The sequence below is a fragment of the Alternaria viburni genome, assembly GCF_023758015.1.
Source record: "Alternaria viburni strain BMP 2772 chromosome Unknown scaffold_35, whole genome shotgun sequence".
NCBI lineage: Eukaryota > Fungi > Ascomycota > Dothideomycetes > Pleosporales > Pleosporaceae > Alternaria > Alternaria viburni.
Window position 1 is genome coordinate 177,653 of NW_026055804.1, and position 18,798 is coordinate 196,450.

The window sequence follows — 18,798 nt, forward strand, 5'->3', positions numbered from 1 at the left end:
TGCCGTTTCTGCAACCCAATTTATGGAATCTGTGTACTCGCAATTCCATTGATGTAGTCGCCACAATAGGTGATGAGCTAGACGACTGAGCCGTGAAAGGTAGCCGAGGATCTCCTGGCGTGGTTTAGGTATTATCAATCAGACAGAATCACATAAACGTATTCTGCAATGCACACCGATCGATCCACTCTGTACACTCTTACTATCTTCTTAATACCTCCATGTAAAACCCCACACACATGCCATCCCACCCATCTACCTCCTCCCAAACTTCTTCTTCCCAACAACCGGTCTCTTAACCACGCCCTCCCCATCCTTCTCTTTCTTCTTCACCACCCCCTTCTTCTGAACCACAGGCCCATTCTCCTCCTCCGCAATCCTCCTATCCTCGTTCGCCTTGTCCACCGCCATCTGCGCCTCCAGCTCAGCTTTCCTGTTGAACTCCGTTTCCATGATACGCTTGTCCCGCGCGGAATACCCTTTCTCTTTGATGCTGTAGAAGACCGCGCCCATGTCTGCGAGCCAGTGTGGATCCACGGATGTGACACAGGACATGTATTCTTTACTTGTGAGGATGAGTTCGTGGTATACGACATAATCGGGCAAGTAGCCCAGACCGTACAGTGCAGATGTGGGGTGGAGTTGGATGGTGACGCTAGTGCGCAGGTTGATGTACTCGCCTATACCTTTCACTTTGGCGGCTTGGTGGTAGTAGCCTGAGCAGATGCATTTGCGTATTACGTCCCAATCGGTGCCGCAGGAGACGAGCTTCATCTTCTGCTTGGACATGATGTCGTAGATCTGGTCGCGGATTTCCTTTGCGCGGCGCAGCGCTTTGGGGTGCAGGAAGTGGCGGATGCACCAGCCGTCGGAGTAGCCGTTGACTTTCCATTGCGTGTATACGTGTAGGAGGGTGAGGTGGTCAGATTCTGGGACGAAAAACTTCTCGCGCGCGGCGTCGGATTCTTCTTGGCGCTCTTTGGGTCGGTAGAAGACTGAGGGGACCGAGAGCATGGCGACGATCGTAAGCATCTCTTCGCTGCATTCCATTTCTGTGGCCGTGATGATAAGTTTGGCGAGCGAGGGATCCATGGGGAAGGCAGTCATGGTACGGCCGAGTTCGGTGAGGTTGCCGATGTTGTCGAGGGCGCCGAGGGCCCAGAGGTCGAAGAGAGAGGTTGTTATTGTGTCTTGGGGTGGCGGATCCATGAAGTCGAAGTCTAGCAGATCTCGCACGCCGAGGGACTTGAGGAGAAGGACCGTGTTGGCGAGATTTGTTCGTTGGATCTCTGGGATGGTCTGAATGTAGAATTCATCCCTGAAAGCTCTCTCGGTGTACAAATGGAAACACTTTCCAGGTCCAGTACGTCCAGCGCGACCAGCACGTTGAGAGGCATTGGCCTGTGAGATGGGTGTGATCTGGAGCGTGTCCATGCCCATCTTCGGGTTGTAAACCTTGAGCTTAGAAAATCCAGCATCCACCACATACATGATGCCGTCCACCGTCAAACTCGTTTCTGCAATGTTGGTGGCCACGATGACCTTGCGTACGCCGGGGGCTGCTCTGTCGAAGATCTTTGCTTGCAGATCAGCAGGCATCTGACTGTAGATTGGAAGAATGCTGAGTTTTGGCGGGTCGTTGAGAAGTTTCAGCCTTTCAGCCACCAGTTCACATGTGATTTCAATGTCTTCCTGACCCGTCATGAAGACCAGAATGTCGCCAGGCCCCTGGGAGACATGTATGGCGAGCACCTGCTTGACTGCGCTATCGACATAGTCCTCGCATGGGGACCGCGAGTATTGGATGTCAACGGGAAATGTTCGCCCTGGAATTATGAACTCGGGAGCTCCTCCGTAGAAGCGCGAGAATCGTTCCGAGTTCATGGTAGCTGATGTGACGATCAACTTGAGGTCTCTTCTACGTGCCAGCACTTTTTTGAGAAGTCCCATCAGTACGTCGGTGTTCAAAGCTCTCTCGTGGGCCTCGTCCATGATGATGCAGGAGTATTTGTCGAGGTCCGGTTCTACCAATGACTCTCGGAGTAACACACCATCCGTCATGTACTTGATCTTGGTCTCCTTGCTGGTGCAGTCTTCGAAACGAATGGCATATCCGACCTGTCCACCAAGTTTCACCTCCATCTCTTCACTCACACGTTTCGCAACACTCATGGCTGCGACACGACGAGGCTGCGTACATCCGATCAGCCCTTGCTTTGCGTACCCGTCCTCAAAAAGGAACTGGGTCAGTTGGGTCGTCTTTCCAGAACCCGTCTGACCGACCACAATAACGACTTGGTTGTCTCGTATCACGCGTAGGAGGTCTTCTCGGACAGCGAAGGCCGGAAGATACTGTCTCTGCTCTCGGAGTGTCTTGCTCTTACTGAAAGCACTCGCACCCTCTTGTTTGCTGAGATGCTGCGCAAACTTGCTGCCGCCCTGCTTCTCCTCGTCTTCTGGGCCTGGGGCAGCACTATCCGTGTCTTCTTCTTTGACTCCCATGATGTTTCCTAGCGTTGTTCCCTTCGCACTGGTAGCTTCCTGCGTCTGTTTCGCGCGCTCTTTCTGTTGACGTTTCTCCTTTACAACGCGACTACCACGCCGACTGAAGACGGCCATATCGCTCTGCGGATCGCGGACGGCCGGAACGGGGTCGATTTGCTTGGTGAAGACAGTCTTTCCGTCCAGAAACGGGGGCTTCAAATCGTGCACAAGAATATGCACCCGCATCGCGTCCTCCTCGTCATCGAAGTCGTCGTCAAGATGTCTCCTTTGGGCCACTCCAGACTGCAACATGCGGTTGGTTTCCCAAGCATCTACATCCTTCTGTTTCTGCTGCGCGCGCATACTTGCTCGGTTGTTCTGTTTCTTCTCCGTCATAGCAGCCTCCCGTTGTGCATCCAGCCATGTGCTCTCGGCACCACCAAAGGGGTTGTGGGTATCGTCTCCGAAGGTGTGTCCGTTCTCCTCACCGCCGTACCAGTCGCGATCCAGCGCCATGGAATCGAAGTCCTCCACCAGAGGTTCTGACCCTTCCAAAGGCCGCTGCGATGGGGTTGCGCCATTATCGCGCGAGTTTGGCGCATGCCGGGCAGAGGCAGGCTGGTTGGGCTTGCGAAACTTGGGACGGGGCGCGATGGAATATTCCTCAGGGTCGAGCTTGCGCCGTTTTGGGCTGTGAACGCGTTCCATGGTGACCGAGGTGCCGGGGACGCTTATAGACGAGGCAGGGTGAGTGAGCTTATGGAGGGAGGGCGATGGCGGATGTAGAGCTTGAGGGTTGAGAGGCCGAGAAAGTTGATGCTCTCTCTCGGGAGTCCGCAATTGTCGCTATCGATAAGGACGAGCTTCAGCCAATCGTTGCGGGGCGCCCAAAATTATTTCCAACCTTTTGAAAAAGTTCCCCACGCGACTTGCGCTCTCACTGCGCAATTTACTCTACACTACCAGCGCAATGTCTATGATTACAGCGACGACGTGGGTGCCGCGCGGCTATGCGGCGCCCTTTCCTTCACGGTACCAGTTCGACGAGGACGAGTACGAGCGCATATCCAAGCTGGCGAACCTCCAACTCGAGGACGCCAAGGAAGATCTCGAGGAAGCGCAAGCCGAGGAAAGGAGCAAGAACGGAACTTCGACCAAGGCTTCCAAGAAGGACGATGAGTGCGTGCACTCAATAAACAGATTACCTCAAAGACTAACGACTGGAAAGGGACGACGATGACGACCTCAAGGAATACGACCTCGAGCACTATGACGACGATGTTGCTGAAGACCGCGGCGATACCATGGCCATGTTCGGCAATGCGAAGAACCTGGTTTTCCACGAGAACGACGAGGACGATCCATACATCACGATGAAGGCTGGAGAGGAATCAGACGACGAAGAGCGTGAGGAGCTTCAAATTCTGGCTACAGACAACTTGGTTCTGGCTGGTCGCATAGAAGACGAAGTCGCGCATCTTGAAGTCTACGTATACGAAGACGAGGACGACAATCTCTACGTACACCACGACATCATGCTGCCCGCAATCCCACTTGCCGTCGAATGGTTAGATCTGCCCGTAGGCAAGTCGGTAGGCACAAGTGAGGGTAGGGGAAACTACGTCGCGGTTGGAACCATGGATCCTGATATCGAAATCTGGAACCTGGATGTGGTAGACAGCATGTACCCAGATGCAGTTCTTGGACAAGGCGCCGAGGACGCAAAGGCAGACAAGCCCAAAAAGAAGAAGAAGAAGTCGAAGAAGGCCAACGACGAGTTCCACGTCGATTCAGTCCTCTCACTCGCAGCCAACCGACAACACCGAAACTTCCTCGCTTCGTCATCAGCAGACAAGACCATCAAGCTGTGGGACTTGAACACGACAAAGTGTGCCAAGTCATACACGTACCACACAGACAAGGTCTGCTCCGTAGCCTGGCATCCCGTCGAGGCCACTGCTCTTCTCAGTGGTAGTTACGACAGGACTGTGGTGGCAGCCGATGTGCGCGCACCCGATGCAAAGGCACCACGATGGGGTGTTGAGAGTGATGTCGAGACTGTGCGGTGGAATCCTCACGACCCGAACTACTTCTACGTAAGTGTGGCAGCACCAGCTTGATCACGTCGTACTAACAACCTCAGGTCTCTACTGAGAATGGTATGATACACTACCACGACGTCCGCAACGCGCCAAAAGACCCCTCTGCCTCAAAACCAGTGTGGGTACTACAAGCTCATGACGAATCCATCTCTTCATTTGATATCAACCCAGTGATACCCGGTTACCTGGTCACAGGCTCCACAGACAAGCAAGTAAAACTGTGGAACATTCAAGACAACGGTCCCAGCATGGTTGTATCGCGGGATCTCGGTGTTGGGCGAGTATTCTCAACATCTTTTGCACCCGATAAAGAAGTGGGTTTCCGCCTTGCCGTCGCAGGTAGCAAAGGTGCAGTCCAGATCTGGGACACAAGCACCAATGCGGCCGTGCGCGCGGCTTTCGCGACCAAGGTGCCCGCTATCAGAGGAGATGGCAAGGAGAGGCTCGTGGGTCTGGAGGAACAGGACACAGACTCCGATACCGAGGAGGGCGAGAGCGATGAGGAGGGTGCCGAAAACGGTGACGAGAAGGGTTGGGAGTCGATGGAGGAAGACTAGACGATGATACCCTGAGCATATAAGATCCAAAAGGCGTCGTGAATGTACCGAGCTCTATGCTATGTGTACGGTGTGCTATATCCTGCATAATCAAGCCATCCGTGAAGCTTGTCCCCGCAACACTCGAGGCCATGTTTCGCGGGTCGCAATTGCGAGTCAGGTCCCGCACACGTTTCGAAAATTGTCCGAACCAGCTCGCCCTTACTTTTTAGCTCCTTTCATCTCATCTGAATCGAGTAGCCTCACCATGGCGCAGCATGATTCATAGTGGACTATTGTAATGACATCACTATCACCACGAGCAACCAAAATCAATAAACGATAAACGATAAACCCAGATTCGTTTTCTCTGCCATCGCATGAGCGTGACAAAGCAAAGTAGGAACGAGCGGGCGAACTCACAGCACTGGGCAGTCAGCAAGCGGCCGGCTGATCTGCGTTCGCAGCTTAGAGCCCTGGGTCTAGGCACCCTCATCGACACCAAGTGGACCTCGCTGCCTCAGGTTGCGATCTCGCGAGATGACGGCCAGATCGTCACCTCAAGGTTACCCGGTCTCGGCGCTTTACAGTTTCGAAACCACCAAGGACGCGCAAGGCGGAAACGCCAAAACCATCTCCCCTTTGATGATGCCCATGGCCAGCACACTGACATGCTCGGAGGATGCGAGACAGCTGTCTATTCGTGCGTCTGCAGGCACGCGTGGCGTCGAGTGAGCGGCCTGCTTTGGGCGCTTCTGCATAAGGTTCTAGAGTGCCATGTGACCGGATTGGGGGGGGGTTGACAGAAACGCCGTCCCCAACGCAACCACGGTACCGTTTGCGCAGGCATCGGTGCTTATCCATAATGCCATGCTATGCGTGCAGCGCATGCGCTGTCGGGGCTGAATGACAGCTGTGCCTCCGACGTCCCACTGCACTTATTCGTCGCATATTTGTCCGTCATCTCACATGTCAATGCCGCGCGACAGGAAAGGGAAGGCCCTTAATCCAGCTCGGCAGCAGACCTCTGTTGTGGGAAGTGTTGAAACAGCGGGCCTTTGCAGCCCCAGCCAAAGGCGTGCGGATCTGGGAAACAGGCCAACGAGTCCCGGCTCAATCTGAGACGAATGGGCGGTAGATGCACTCTGTGCGAAGCGATCCCATTCGCCAGCTGTAGAAAACGTATCACTCACTAAACTTAGCCGGGCTGTGTCGACGCCACTAACTCAGTATCCCAGGAACCAATACATGCTGATTCGCTGCTTTTTGCTTGGTTCTGGCGTTCCCCCGGTCATTCCTACCAATCTTCGAGAGACATGTCGACGCGGCTTGGTTAGCCTGCCGCCCCGGGGATGCTGGTTTTTCAACCCATTCAGTCGCTCTATCGCGCGCCGCCCTCTTCTTCAGGCTTCCTCCCTTCCTTTGCCTTACGCGCTCTCGTTGCCTTCCACAGCAGCCATCATTCCCTCATTTCGCGGCCCGGTGTTCGCTCCTTACGACACAGCTGGTCTCTACGCTCTTTGACAGACGAACTTACTTCACATCCACCATTCATTCTTCACCCCATCGCTAAACGCCGCGATCTCAGCATCAGAAAACCGAAAATCAAACAAAGAACCCAGGACCCAAGGACTCGACTGCATCACTGGAACCAACCGTGCCGGACTCTCAAGCCAACATTCTAGCCGCATTTGTACCACAATTACGACTCCGACATCCACCGACATCCAGTGCACTGTTACACTGCAAAGGGCACGCGTCCAAATACACCACCGATAGCACAGCGTGATCTTTTCCAGATCCTTTCTAGAAGACGGCGACAAACGCATTAGTGCAACTCTAGCTCGCGACTGTTTGGATCTCGTGCCAGCCTCAAGCGCAATCTATCCCAGGCAGTACCCCGCATATCTGCATCGCACCAAAGTAGCGACCAACTACAGTCACCGCCAGAATTACCGGCCCCAGAACCGACAGCTAGACCCTTATCTGCAATATCGCACATCTACTTTGAATTAATCCATCAATATGTCTCTCGCTCGTGCCATGACAAGGCGCATTAAGCGGACAGAAGAGCCGAAGGACTCCACGGTGTCGCCGACTCGCAGCCAGAGTGTCAAAATGGCCAACAACAACTTTGACCGTTCCAAGATCTCTCTTCCTATCGCCCTGGTGTCGACTACCAACATGCTTTCGTACAATGCGCCCGACATCTCGACCCTCAGGAATGTCTCCTCTTCAACTTCCCTCAGCCACTCCTCGGCGGACGACTCGGACCACAGTGTGTCAACACGCTCCCGGGCCTCTTCGCATGGTTCAAGAGACACTACCCTGACCGATGCCTCTTCTGTGGCGTCTTCACCAATCTCGCCCGCGCCCAACCACCTTTCCGGCTACTTTTCATCCTCTGGCAAGCAACTGAAGAAGTCCGCCTCAACTACCAGTCTCAAGCAAGTAAAGGAGGAGACTGTAGAAGCAGTGCCTGCCATTCCCCAGAGGGCTCTCTCGCACAGTAAAAAGGCACATGAGCGTTTGGCGCACAAGCGATCGCTCCAAAATGTCAGCACTCGTGGCAGCACGAACTCGCGTGGAAGCGTCGGTTCTGCACGCCACTCGCGCGAACAGCGCTCGTCGCTCGACATGTTCAAGGGCACGATTGAAGAGGAGAACCACCCCTTTGGCCGTGAACTAGAGCAACTGAACGAAGTCGTCGAGGAGTTTGGCGGCGTAGTACGAGACGCAGAGACCGAAGCGGACATTTCCATCATGCGCTCGAAAAACCTCGCCGCTTTCTGCGCTGCCGACTACCTCTCAGAGATCCGCCCACTTTTCACCCATCGATTCGCCATCAAACACCAACCCGCCCCCATGGCCTGGATTTGATCAAGTCTCCTTACTGTGCTCCCCGGACGGTCTCCTTTGCTCTCAGCCCTATACCTTAGACGATGTCTTACGCTCTCGTTTTCCGTGTACATACTTACAGGGACTCTGATCCCCACCACTCATTTGTCTAATTCTAGTTTTTCCATTGTTTTACTATCTACTTGCTGGCCTGGTTGGAAGGAACGCAACACGGCGTTTCGGACTGCCAGCGTCAGGCTTGGGCACTAATCCCACACTATCTCTAACGATCTCTCATGTTTGTCTTGTACGATGTCATTGAAGAAGCGGTCAGCCGCAGGCGCTGTTGGAGGAATACGATGCATGGGTTTGGGTTGGCTGGGCGGAGTGGTCACACTGCGCTCATGTCTTACTCAGATGAATGTGCTTCGAAATTGAAATGTATACATACATCTTATCTATCTTCCTGCCTGATTGTGATGTCTTCCGCCTACCTTGTCGCTCAGCAGTGTCCATGGAACCAGCCGAAACTGGAAGGTGCCATCTGGGACGTAGCACCTGCCAAAACAATGACCACAACCATGACAACCACCACATGTGAGGCCGTTCAGGAAGAAGCACGAAGGTGTTCATGCACCAAGCATTATCCTCCCGAGCTCAAGCACACAGCGGGCAGCGGCAGACAAGGATGCCCATCTAGCGCGACCCGGAACCGGCGAAACACCTCGGCAGCCCTCCGATTCCATCTCAAACTTTTGGCCAGCAACAACCCCAAAGGCCGAATTGAAAGCGCCCCCGCACACACGCCCAAGATGATATGTCGAACCTGTCTGCGCAGCGCCTCGCGCGCCCAAATAACCTCTTCCACACGCCCGCAACCCATGCGCTTCCTCACCACCACAACCCCCCTCCGCAACGCAACACCCATCTCCGCAAGCACCGCAACGCAATCTGCCGGCCGTCAAGGCGACTCGACGTCCTCGCACAACCCGCCAACCGCGACTTCCACATCTGCGGCTCAGCCGTTCAGCGAGCCGTTAACACCGGCCGCGAGTCCGGATCTGAAAGCCACGGCTGCGGAAGCCGCGAAGAAGAAGGCTGCCCCGCTGGTGAAAAGCAGTATACCAGCTGGCCAACCACTCAAAGGGTTGAACTTTTTGAAAGATAGACAGGATCCTGTTGCGTTGGCTGACGACGAGTATCCGAGTTGGCTGTGGACGATATTGGATCGGCAGGAGAAGAAGGCGGATGCTGGGGCGGGAGATTTGTTCTGTACGTTCCTTGCCATTGCATACTTCCCCGCAAGATCCATCATAGTATGAAGAAAAGAACATGTTTACTAACTACACCCCCCAGCGAAATCAAAGAAACAACGCCGTCTAGCCGCAAAACGCCTCCGCAAGGAACAAGCCATGAACCCCGAGATGCTGGTCCCCAAAGTCCCGCTATACGAACAGACGATTGATTTACCGGCTGGAGACGGTAGTTTGCAGGGAGCGGTCAAGGCGCAGGATGCGAGAGAGGAGTTGACAAAGGCGATGAGGAATAAGAGACGGGCGGGGATTAAGGAGGCTAATTTCTTGAAGGCTATGGGATAGACTGTGGGAGAATTCTTCCGCTGGTAGGCAGGATGTTATGGTGGCGGTGTAAAATTATGGGAGACGCACGACTATCACGATATGTATAAACATCTGTGGGTTTAGAAATATGTATGTACCTTGGAGAGTGGACATATTAACAGAGATGAAGCATACGCTTGACTTGATCACTCTCAGCATACACTGTAAAACAGACAAGGATACCGAGAATAAGTGTTTGAAACATGGACTCTCACAGTACATCACATAACTACTTTTAACAAGCCCGAACATCTAATACAAAACGCCACAAATGCAAGCCCACCAACCTAAGCAACATCCACAAACCCCCTCTTCTTCCTATTCTCCTCCCCATCCATCCTATCCACATCCTCCCACCTAACCAACCTCGCCTCATCCACCCTCTCCCCCACAAACCTCAGCGCCGCAACATTAAACCCAATCAAATCCTTGTTGCCCATGAGTGTACTCCGCAAATCATTGCGCATACCCTCTAGCACAGTCTTGAGTTCGCGACTGGAGACAATCTGCTTCTGGTGCGTTTTGAGCATGAAGAAGAGGACGCGGCACGTCAATGTTACGTTCCACTGTTTGCGTACCCAGATAGCGAGGAAAGTGAAGAGGGCGGGGAGAGAGGAGAAGGGGAGGACGAGGAGCGCGTCGTGCAGTTGTGCAGCGGGGATTTTGGAGAGCGTGTTGAGGACGTGGCGCTCGGCGGAGATGTTGCCCAGAGCGAGGAAAAGGGGGTTACGCTGTGGCGGCGCGATTTTAGGGTTGGTTCTGCGTTGGGCCTCCCAGTCTCGGACGACTTCTAGGTCCGCGATGCCTAGGTCCAGTGCTTCTTGGATGCGCTCTCCGGCGGTGAGGGTCGTGATGGTTTGTTTGCTGGCGTCGACGGCTTCGGCGCGGGTGCCCGTGGGGTCTTCGTCGTCTTCGAGGTTCGTGGCGAGAGTCTTTTCGTACATTTCTTCTAGCTCGCGTTCGCGCTCTTCTTCGAGGAAGATGGGCTCGTCGGACCGCGTCCAGATGCGTATGCTCTTGTCGTGGCTGGCTGTGACGATGAAGTCGCCTGTGCGCGCGACGGTCATGGCCCAGATTTCGCCGTGGTGGCCTCTGAATTTTTGTACTTGTTGGAACTTGTCGCCGTCCCAGCTCTTGATTGTGCGGTCTTTGGAGGCGCTGAAAAAGATGTGGCGTTCGTCGTTGTCGACGGGGTGCGGGATGAAGGATATTTGCATGATGCTGTCTTCGTGGCCGAAAAGCGCCTTGTGGCAATCTCCAAAGTCGAGACCCCAAATGCGGACGTTCTTGTCGGCAGAACACGTCGCGATGAGCTTGCTGTCGCTGGAAATCGACATGTTGAGTACAGGCAGCTTGTGGCCGTAGAGATTGAGGAAGAGCTTTAATGAGTCTACGAAGAAGACTTTCACGGTGTTGTCGAGCGTCGCTACGGCGAGTAACTTTGAGTCGGGTGAAAACTGCACGCTTAGAACGTCGTCGTTGACCTTGAGTATGCGCGACTGAGTCAGCTTCAAACGAGGTGTTGTGCGTTTTGTTCCCGGTATTTCTTCCTGAACAATGTCGAAATTCCAGAACTTGATGGACTTGTCGGCGCTGCCCGTGGCGAGTGACTTTCCGTCGGGATGAACTTGCATAGTCCAAACAGCCCCCTCGTGTGCGTCGATCTTGTCCAGCAATGTGGATGCCGCTATGTCGTACAATTCGATATCGCCATCCTTGGTTCCTACAACGACGATCTTGTCTCCTGGTAAGAACGCACAGCAAAGTGCATAGCCGCATTCCAGAGTGCGCAGGCAGTTTTGTGTCTTGATATTCCAGATCTTCAGTCCTCCACTTGATGCGGATGCCAGCATGCGATCATCGGAGCTGAGTGCAAGTGCTCGTACATCGTTTCGGTGGCCGGAGAGCTCGACGGATAGTGTACGGCTGTAGTCGGGTGCTTCCTCGCTCTTCGTCTTGCTTCTTTGGGGTATCTCGTAAACATCGATGAGATTGTTGTTCGTGCCGACCAGTAGCTGTAGCTTCTTCGTTCCTTTGATGTGCATCCATGCGACTGATCTCACTTTCCCGGCTGTTCGTACGGTCACATAGGGTACAAAGACTTCGCCAATCTCAGCATCCGCAGCGTCGACTTTGTCGTCAGCATCAGCATCGTCTTCCATGTCTCCGTTTTTCTCGGTCTTGGCCTTTTCTCGCCTCCTCTTTCTCTTCCTGATCAAAGCTTTGCGGACTTCTTCTGGCGTTTTTATCCGCCATATCTCAACGGCCTTCTCTGCGCCATGTACGGCAATGTAATCTGCCTTGGCGTAAAAAGAGATTCCTTGTGTCCTATCCTTGCCCGTCCGATATAGTATGCCTCTGGATGTAAGGTATTCCTGTTCGAACCCTTCGCCGATTGATGACCCTGCTCTTCGAAGCCCTGCCTGGTCGATAGCCCAGACTTTGAGTTCTCCGTCATTGCCGGCAGTTATGCAACCGCTACCATCCGGCGAAACACCAAGAGCCCAGCATTCGCCGTTTGTTTGTGCAATGTGCGTCTCGATGCAGTGCTGAGTCGTGACATCCCAGATCTTGATCAACGCGTCTTTGCTAGTCGACAGTAGAAAAGCTTGATCTGCATCCACGTCCATCTCCTCGTCCTCCGCACCATCTTCCTGTGGAGCACTGCCAGGATGGAGGAACTGCAGGCCAGTAATTTGGCCCTTGTGCCCTCTCAGCTTGAACAAGCCGGTTTCCGAGACCAGATCCCACACGACAATGTCTGTATCCTTGGCACCACTCGCCAGCCGTACTCCACTCTGGTCAAAAGTCAAGACTGTGACTGCGGATTTGTGGCCATTGAAGCTGATGATGACGGTCGACGTTCGCGCATCCCATATGCGTATGCTTCCGTCGGCGTAGCCCACAGCGAAGACGTCCGGGTCGATATCGCTCCGGCATATTACGGTGACTTCTTCGGTGCAGGTGTTGTCGCGCCACCTGCTCATAAGTTCGCCCTTCTTTACATCCCAGCACAGCACTTCTTCGTTGGCGGCGGCGTATGCGCGTCCGGCGCCTGCGACTCGACTCGAACCGGGCTGCGTGAGGCCTTCGGGGGTCCATATAATGTTGGAAGTGGCAGTCGCGACCACGCCGAAAGCATCGGACTGCTCATACTTGCTATGTAACAGTTAGTACGAGCTCTGTTCGACTTGCGCTGCATGTGCGCATTACCTGTATGATTTGACCATTTTGCGCCGCCTCTATAAAATTCCGGATACTACGTGTGGGAAGGGTTCAAAAGATCTCAGCGTCAGTCTCTTCAGGTCATTGCGCTCCTCAGACAATGTTGGCGGGTATGCGCCACTGGTAACGGTCGGGTTGGGAGTTGGTTACTTTCTCGAAACTTTTTAGACAAGGGCCAACCCCACGGATTGCGCTAGACCCACCTTCCAGCATCACAGCACACCTCCGTCCTCCGCATCACTGCCCTCGAATAGCTCCCCGCCCGACGACGCCCACCCGCCTACGAGGAGCTGAACCGCCAACATGCTTCTTCTCGACTATCAGAACGTCCTTATCGAATCTCTCCTACGGGAACGAATCAATGGGTGCGCCATACCCCGCTGCCTTCCGCTCCGCAGCACCAGCCAGGTAGCTAACAGCACATAGAGGAGCTACCGCCAACATTGACCAGGTCGTCTCCGACTTCGATGGCGTCACCTTCCACATCTCAACACCCGAGAGCAAGACCAAGATACTAGTGTCATTGCACATCAAGTGCTTCAAGGAGCTGGTCCAATACGGCGCGCAGGCAGTGCTGGAGCGAGAGTATGGGCCTTACATCGTAGAGCCAGAGTCTGGCTACGACTTCTCCGTGCTGGTAGATTTGGAAAACCTGCCAGAAGAGCAAGGTACGGTCTGTTGTCAGACTGCTGGAACGAGGTGCTGACGGTGTGCAGATGCCAAAGAAGACCTGGTCAGGCGCGTTTCCCTGCTCAAGCGGAACGCCATGGCTGCACCCTTCGAGCAAGCCTTCGACGAGTTCCATGAGTTGCAGGAGGAAGCTTCCAAATACACATCCGAGTCGGCGCCACAGGGTGTAGCAGAGGGCGGTGCCGTGCGCGCGATCCACTACCGAGAGGAGGAAGCCATCTACATCAAGGCCAGCCACGACCGTGTCACCGTCATCTTCTCCACCGTCTTCCGGGAAGAGACAGACAGGATATTCGGAAAGGTCTTCCTTCAGGAGTTCGTTGACGCCAGGCGGAGAGCTATTCAGAACGCACCACAAGTGCTGTTCAGGAATGACCCGCCGCTTGAGCTGCAAGGCATCCCCGGAGTTGACAACTCTGGCTCAGCTGAGATTGGCTACATCACATTTGGTGGGTCGCCTAACACGATTGACTGTACATCCTGCTAACCTCTGCAGTGCTCTTCCCTCGCCATCTCGCCAAGCAACGGCGCGATGAGGTTATCTCGCACATTCAAACCTTCCGCGATTACTTCCACTACCATATCAAGGCTTCCAAGGCTTTCATCCACACAAGAATGCGCAAGCGGACTGCAGACTTCCTCCAAGGTATGTTGTGCTATCCTGTGTGCGCCAGGCTTATACTGACAAACTACAGTCCTTCGCAGAGCCCGACCCGAGACCGAGGAGAAGGAGAAGAAGACCGCCAGTGGTCGTACTTTCAAGGTTCAGGCATAGACGAAAATGAGAGATCATTTCGACTACAAGGCGGCATGCCCTGCACATGTCAAGTGAATTGAGGAGGGTCATTGATGGCCAATGCAAGATGAAGTATCAGAGAGAGCGTACCATGTAGTTAGCGATGATTGAACCCGCCTGATAACAGGCAAGAGCAAGCCTATCATCACACTCCTGCCTGCCTTTCGGTGTATAACATGAGTCCATACCCAAGTCACTATGCCGTGCGGGGACTAGCGCAAGTCGCGACTGCCACTCTGAACGCGTCCCCTGGCACACACCCACCTTGCGCCGAATCAGCGTTACCCCTCCCTGCAGCCAACCGCCATGTCCGAAGGAACCAGGCCAAAATACGACAACCTCCCGGGCATTGACACCGCCCCGGACATCTACGAGACCCCCGAGCTCGCCGAAGATGTGTCTACAATCCAAGCCTCCACCGCCGTTTCCGAGTCCGACGGCGAAGGCGACGATGACGACCCGAGGGACTCAGCAGTTCGGCACCAGCGACTCCAACCAGATCAAGCACGCAACCGCTTCCAGCCTTCACGGATAGACGCCCGCGGGGTCGATTTCTCGGACAACATCACCGCACAACGGCAGTCCTACCGCACATCAACACGGCGCCAGCGAAGGCGAGGCGAGATAATAGGAGATGACAGCGATGAAGAAGAGGAAGGCTTTGCGAAGAAGCTATTGCGGATCAAGCGAGAGCTAGCCGGGTTGGAGGAGGAGTACGAACGAAGAGTGGAGAGCGGGGACAAGTCCAAGATTGAGGAGCAAGACCCGAGGGACTTGATGGAGACCATAGCAAGCAAAGTCGACACCATATACACAGCACACAAGGGCGGGGCACGGGGCGCACAAGCTATACTCGACCGGACGGTACAAAAGTTTGAGAGCTACAAGCCCTTTGATCCTAGCACGACGCTCAGCGAAGCCATCGCAAACAAGCCGCCGCTACCAGGCACCCAAATTCAGAGGGGTCAGCTCGAAGTAGTGCTGAACCACGCGGCAGAGTTTGATAAGCGCATAACGCAGATTGAGAACAATCTGGGCCTCAACGGGAACACAATGCCGGAGCTCAGTGACCAAACGCCTTTTCCTGTTGCTTCTACTCTGACGAGGTTGGAGCAGACGCTCAGCTTGATTGGGGATGCTTCGAGCAACAACTTGGACGCCGTCACACAGAACGTCAAGAAGCTCACAGCAGAAGCGGAGCATCTGAAGGAAGTTCGGCATGAAGCTGCACAGGCTAGCTCAAATTCTGGCGACAACAAGGCGGTGACCTATCCAGACCAAGAGGCTAAGATCAACGCGCTGTATGGCACATTGCCTTCCATCGATAAGCTGTCGCCCGTTCTCCCTCTGGTCCTCGAGCGTCTGCGCACACTGCGACTCGTGCATACAAGTGCTTGGCAAGCCGATCAAGTATTGACTCAGTTAGAAAGCCGACAATCAAAGCAGGAGCAGGAGATCAAGCGGTGGGAGCGCCAACTTGAGGTTCTGGAGAGGGACTACAAGAAGGCCGAGGCCACCACGGTCAACAATGTCAAGACCGTTGGGAATGATGTGAAGATGCTAGAGGAAAAGATGGCCAAGCTGCTTGCAGGAGGCCAGGAGGAGTAGGTGTGCTGTGCGGACTACGACTTCCCGGTCACCACTGCCTTGGTCCAGCTCAGCTGTGCTGAAGTCACGCGGATATCAATACACCCGAGATGCTTGCAACAATCCTGTATCGAGACGCCCAGCGCATTCGGTAGGCGTACCCGGTTATAGCATGCCGATCACTTTCGAGATACCCAATAGACAGTTGCTACTCATAATCAATCAAACCAACATCGTGTTTATCTGTAGTTGTCGTCATCCTTCACATGAAGGTTGGGAATGGATCATCGTGATACTAAACTTAAACGCCGGACGCCACCGGACACATGTTCCCCGGGGGATCAGCCAACCGGAGTGGTTGGCTCTCCGCACGTTAGCGAGTGCCTATCCCGCAAGCTGTGTACGAGGTCGTGGACGCATCTGAGCATAGTTTCGCAAGCACTAGCTGCTATTGCGCCGAAGCATGATCGGTCAACATGAGGAGAACATGGCCACGCTGGGAAGTAATCTTCGTCATGATGCTGCAGACGGCTAGGTGGAGCTATTGTGGTGTGAGGCAGGCGATAGCATCGGCGATTTCCACGTCCAAGGCCGACCAAATTTATGTTCGAGCTTCCCTCAATTGCTCTTCCGCAACAGCTGAACTTTCTCCCAACCTACCGGAATTATCGCTAAACCTCCGCAATGGCTAAGCGCAAAAATGAGGCGCCTGCGCATGGCAAGGCGAAAAAGAAGAGAGCCATCTCCGACGACGAGGCGCATAACAATTTCCGCAGCGGTCTCTTCGACAGCAAAGTACTCGAGGGATATACGAGCGAATACGCGGATTCGCAGCCGTATGCATTAATCTCCGCACCTTCGGCCCATGACGTTCTAATTGAACCATAGCTACAAGCACGCCGTAATCCATAACCTCGTCGACGATACTCTCCTACGCAATGTCCGCAACGAAATCCGCGAGCACATCCACTTTACGCCCAAGGAGACAGACATCTACAAGATTCACCAATCTGGCGATCTCGCAAATCTCGATGGCCTCCACGACTCTGCGCTCAAGCGCCTGCCTTCCCTGCTTACCCTGCGCGACTCGCTGTACTCGTCTGCCTTTCGCAAGTACCTATCTTCGATAACAGGATCTGGGCCACTGAGTGGAGTCAAGACGGACATGGCAGTGGTAGGTTGCGCGACGCATTGTCTGAGGAATTGCACTGACTGCGGCGCAGAATGTATACACACCAGGATGTCACTTGCTTTGCCACGACGACGTCATCGGAAGCCGGCGTGTAAGTTGGATTCTGTATCTACTGGACCCTGACGTTCCTTGGAAGCCAGAGTGGGGAGGCGCATTACGACTGTACCCAACCGAACACCTCGAGACACCAGACGGCGACAAGGTTAGGGTGCCACAACCGGACTTTTCGCTATCGATACCACCGGCATGGAACCAGCTCTCTTTCTTCACCGTCCAGCCTGGTGAGAGTTTCCACGACGTCGAGGAGGTCTACAGGAGAGGTTTGGAAGAGAAGGCAGAAGAAGACGGTGGTCGCGTTCGCATGGCCATCAGCGGTTGGTTCCACATCCCGCAAGAGGGCGAGGAAGGCTACGAAGAGGGTCTCGAAGAGAAGCTGGCAGAGAAGAGTTCGCTTGCTCAACTGCAGGGAGGCAAAGCGGACGTTTTCGACGAGCCGCAATCACACTGGGTCGACAACCCAGACTGGGAAGAGCAGGCGAAACAAGAGGACGACGAGCTGACTGAGAACGACATTGATTTCCTGATCAAGTTCATGAACCCAAACTACCTCGTTCCGGACACAGTGGAGGAGCTGTCCAACATGTTTGGCGACGAGTCGTCGTTACGACTTGCACAGTTCCTGTCTAACAAGTTCTCCGCGCGGTTACGAGAGTACCTTGAGTCGAAAGACCACGAGGCGAACCCAAGCCTACCCAACAACCCGCACTCCAAGGAATCGATGGTTGGTGTCGCACGACCGCCACACAAGCAGCGCTATCTCTACCGAAAAGCTATTCAGCCAATACCCACCACACCGTACCCCGAGAACGACGGCATGACACCATACGACGACCTCGTCGACATCCTCTTCCCGCACCCAGCGTTCATGAAGTGGATCTCTCTTGTCACCGGTATCACCCTGACCAAGAGCAACATCTTCGCGCGCCGTTTCCGGCGAGGTCTCGACTACACACTCGCGACCGCCTACGAGGAAGAAGACCCCCAGCTAGAAGTCTGCCTCGGCATCACGCCCTCCCGCGGCTGGGGCGACGAAGACGAAGAGCCCGAAGAAGGCGCCGAGGAAGAAAACAAGCAAAACGGCAGCAGCAGCAAAAAGAGCAAAAAGAAGGGCAAAGCAAAGGAACCGGAACCCAAGCCCGAAGAGGAGGTCGGCGGCTACGAAATGTACATGGCTGGCGAAGACGATGCCGATCACCCCAGCGTGCCTACTGGTGAAGCCTCAACGTCTACTGGTGCAGGTCAGCGCCGCAAAGCAAAGGCCGATCCTGCTATCTACAAGTCTGCTGCTGACGACGAGGACGATGGTATTCTGTTCAGTCAGCCGGCTGCGTGGAACAACCTCGCCATTGTGCTGAGGGATCGGGGTGTGTTGCGGTTCACCAAGTATGTTAGTAAGAGCGCGAAGGGGGACCGGTGGGATGTCTGTGCTGAGTATGGGGTTGAGTTTGGGGAGGACGAAGATGATGAAGATGATGAGTGAGTGGGTAGGTTTGTAGTTTACATTAAGATGGATGTATGCAAAGTAGATGATTCAACGACAATGTAGGCCTTATGTCTAGGTGAAAAGATGCAGAGTGGATGACCTAACGGCAATGTAGGCCTTATACAAAGATAAAAACACGCAAAGTAAATGACCCAGCGACAATATAGGCTCCTGGCTTCCATTCTG

General features: G+C 54.2%; 8 protein-coding genes across 8 annotated transcripts; 6 read left to right on the forward strand and 2 right to left on the reverse strand.

Annotated features, from left to right (window-relative positions):
* Positions 1 to 255: 255 nt before the first annotated feature.
* On the reverse strand, positions 256 to 3,192 carry PRP16 (DEAH-box RNA helicase prp16; the record flags this gene model as incomplete). The annotated part of the gene is made up of 1 exon (XM_049359831.1): positions 256 to 3,192. The coding sequence occupies one exon, from the start codon at positions 3,190 to 3,192 to the stop codon at positions 256 to 258; it is 2,937 nt and encodes a 978-aa protein (XP_049205756.1).
* Positions 3,193 to 3,454: 262 nt separating this feature from the next.
* Positions 3,455 to 5,143, forward strand: J4E79_011001 (uncharacterized protein; the record flags this gene model as incomplete). Its single annotated transcript, XM_049359832.1, has 3 exons — positions 3,455 to 3,663; positions 3,713 to 4,580; positions 4,628 to 5,143. 3 exons carry the CDS (start codon positions 3,455 to 3,457, stop codon positions 5,141 to 5,143), a joined length of 1,593 nt encoding a protein of 530 aa, XP_049205757.1.
* A 2,004-nt stretch (positions 5,144 to 7,147) lies between these two features.
* Positions 7,148 to 8,002, forward strand: J4E79_011002 (uncharacterized protein; the record flags this gene model as incomplete). The annotated part of the gene is made up of 1 exon (XM_049359833.1): positions 7,148 to 8,002. The coding sequence occupies one exon, from the start codon at positions 7,148 to 7,150 to the stop codon at positions 8,000 to 8,002; it is 855 nt and encodes a 284-aa protein (XP_049205758.1).
* Positions 8,003 to 8,841: 839 nt separating this feature from the next.
* Positions 8,842 to 9,558, forward strand: J4E79_011003 (uncharacterized protein; the record flags this gene model as incomplete). The annotated part of the gene is made up of 2 exons (XM_049359834.1): positions 8,842 to 9,232; positions 9,317 to 9,558. The coding sequence occupies 2 exons, from the start codon at positions 8,842 to 8,844 to the stop codon at positions 9,556 to 9,558; spliced, it is 633 nt and encodes a 210-aa protein (XP_049205759.1).
* Positions 9,559 to 9,866: 308 nt separating this feature from the next.
* Positions 9,867 to 12,809, reverse strand: J4E79_011004 (uncharacterized protein; the record flags this gene model as incomplete). The annotated part of the gene is made up of 2 exons (XM_049359835.1): positions 9,867 to 12,738; positions 12,793 to 12,809. 2 exons carry the CDS (start codon positions 12,807 to 12,809, stop codon positions 9,867 to 9,869), a joined length of 2,889 nt encoding a protein of 962 aa, XP_049205760.1.
* Positions 12,810 to 13,107: 298 nt separating this feature from the next.
* Positions 13,108 to 14,269, forward strand: J4E79_011005 (uncharacterized protein; the record flags this gene model as incomplete). Its single annotated transcript, XM_049359836.1, has 5 exons — positions 13,108 to 13,169; positions 13,231 to 13,472; positions 13,521 to 13,943; positions 13,991 to 14,140; positions 14,190 to 14,269. 5 exons carry the CDS (start codon positions 13,108 to 13,110, stop codon positions 14,267 to 14,269), a joined length of 957 nt encoding a protein of 318 aa, XP_049205761.1.
* A 327-nt stretch (positions 14,270 to 14,596) lies between these two features.
* Positions 14,597 to 15,898, forward strand: J4E79_011006 (uncharacterized protein; the record flags this gene model as incomplete). Its single annotated transcript, XM_049359837.1, has 1 exon — positions 14,597 to 15,898. The coding sequence occupies one exon, from the start codon at positions 14,597 to 14,599 to the stop codon at positions 15,896 to 15,898; it is 1,302 nt and encodes a 433-aa protein (XP_049205762.1).
* Positions 15,899 to 16,561: 663 nt separating this feature from the next.
* On the forward strand, positions 16,562 to 18,609 carry J4E79_011007 (uncharacterized protein; the record flags this gene model as incomplete). Its single annotated transcript, XM_049359838.1, has 3 exons — positions 16,562 to 16,713; positions 16,766 to 17,051; positions 17,101 to 18,609. The coding sequence occupies 3 exons, from the start codon at positions 16,562 to 16,564 to the stop codon at positions 18,607 to 18,609; spliced, it is 1,947 nt and encodes a 648-aa protein (XP_049205763.1).
* Between the last annotated feature and the right edge of the window lie 189 nt (positions 18,610 to 18,798).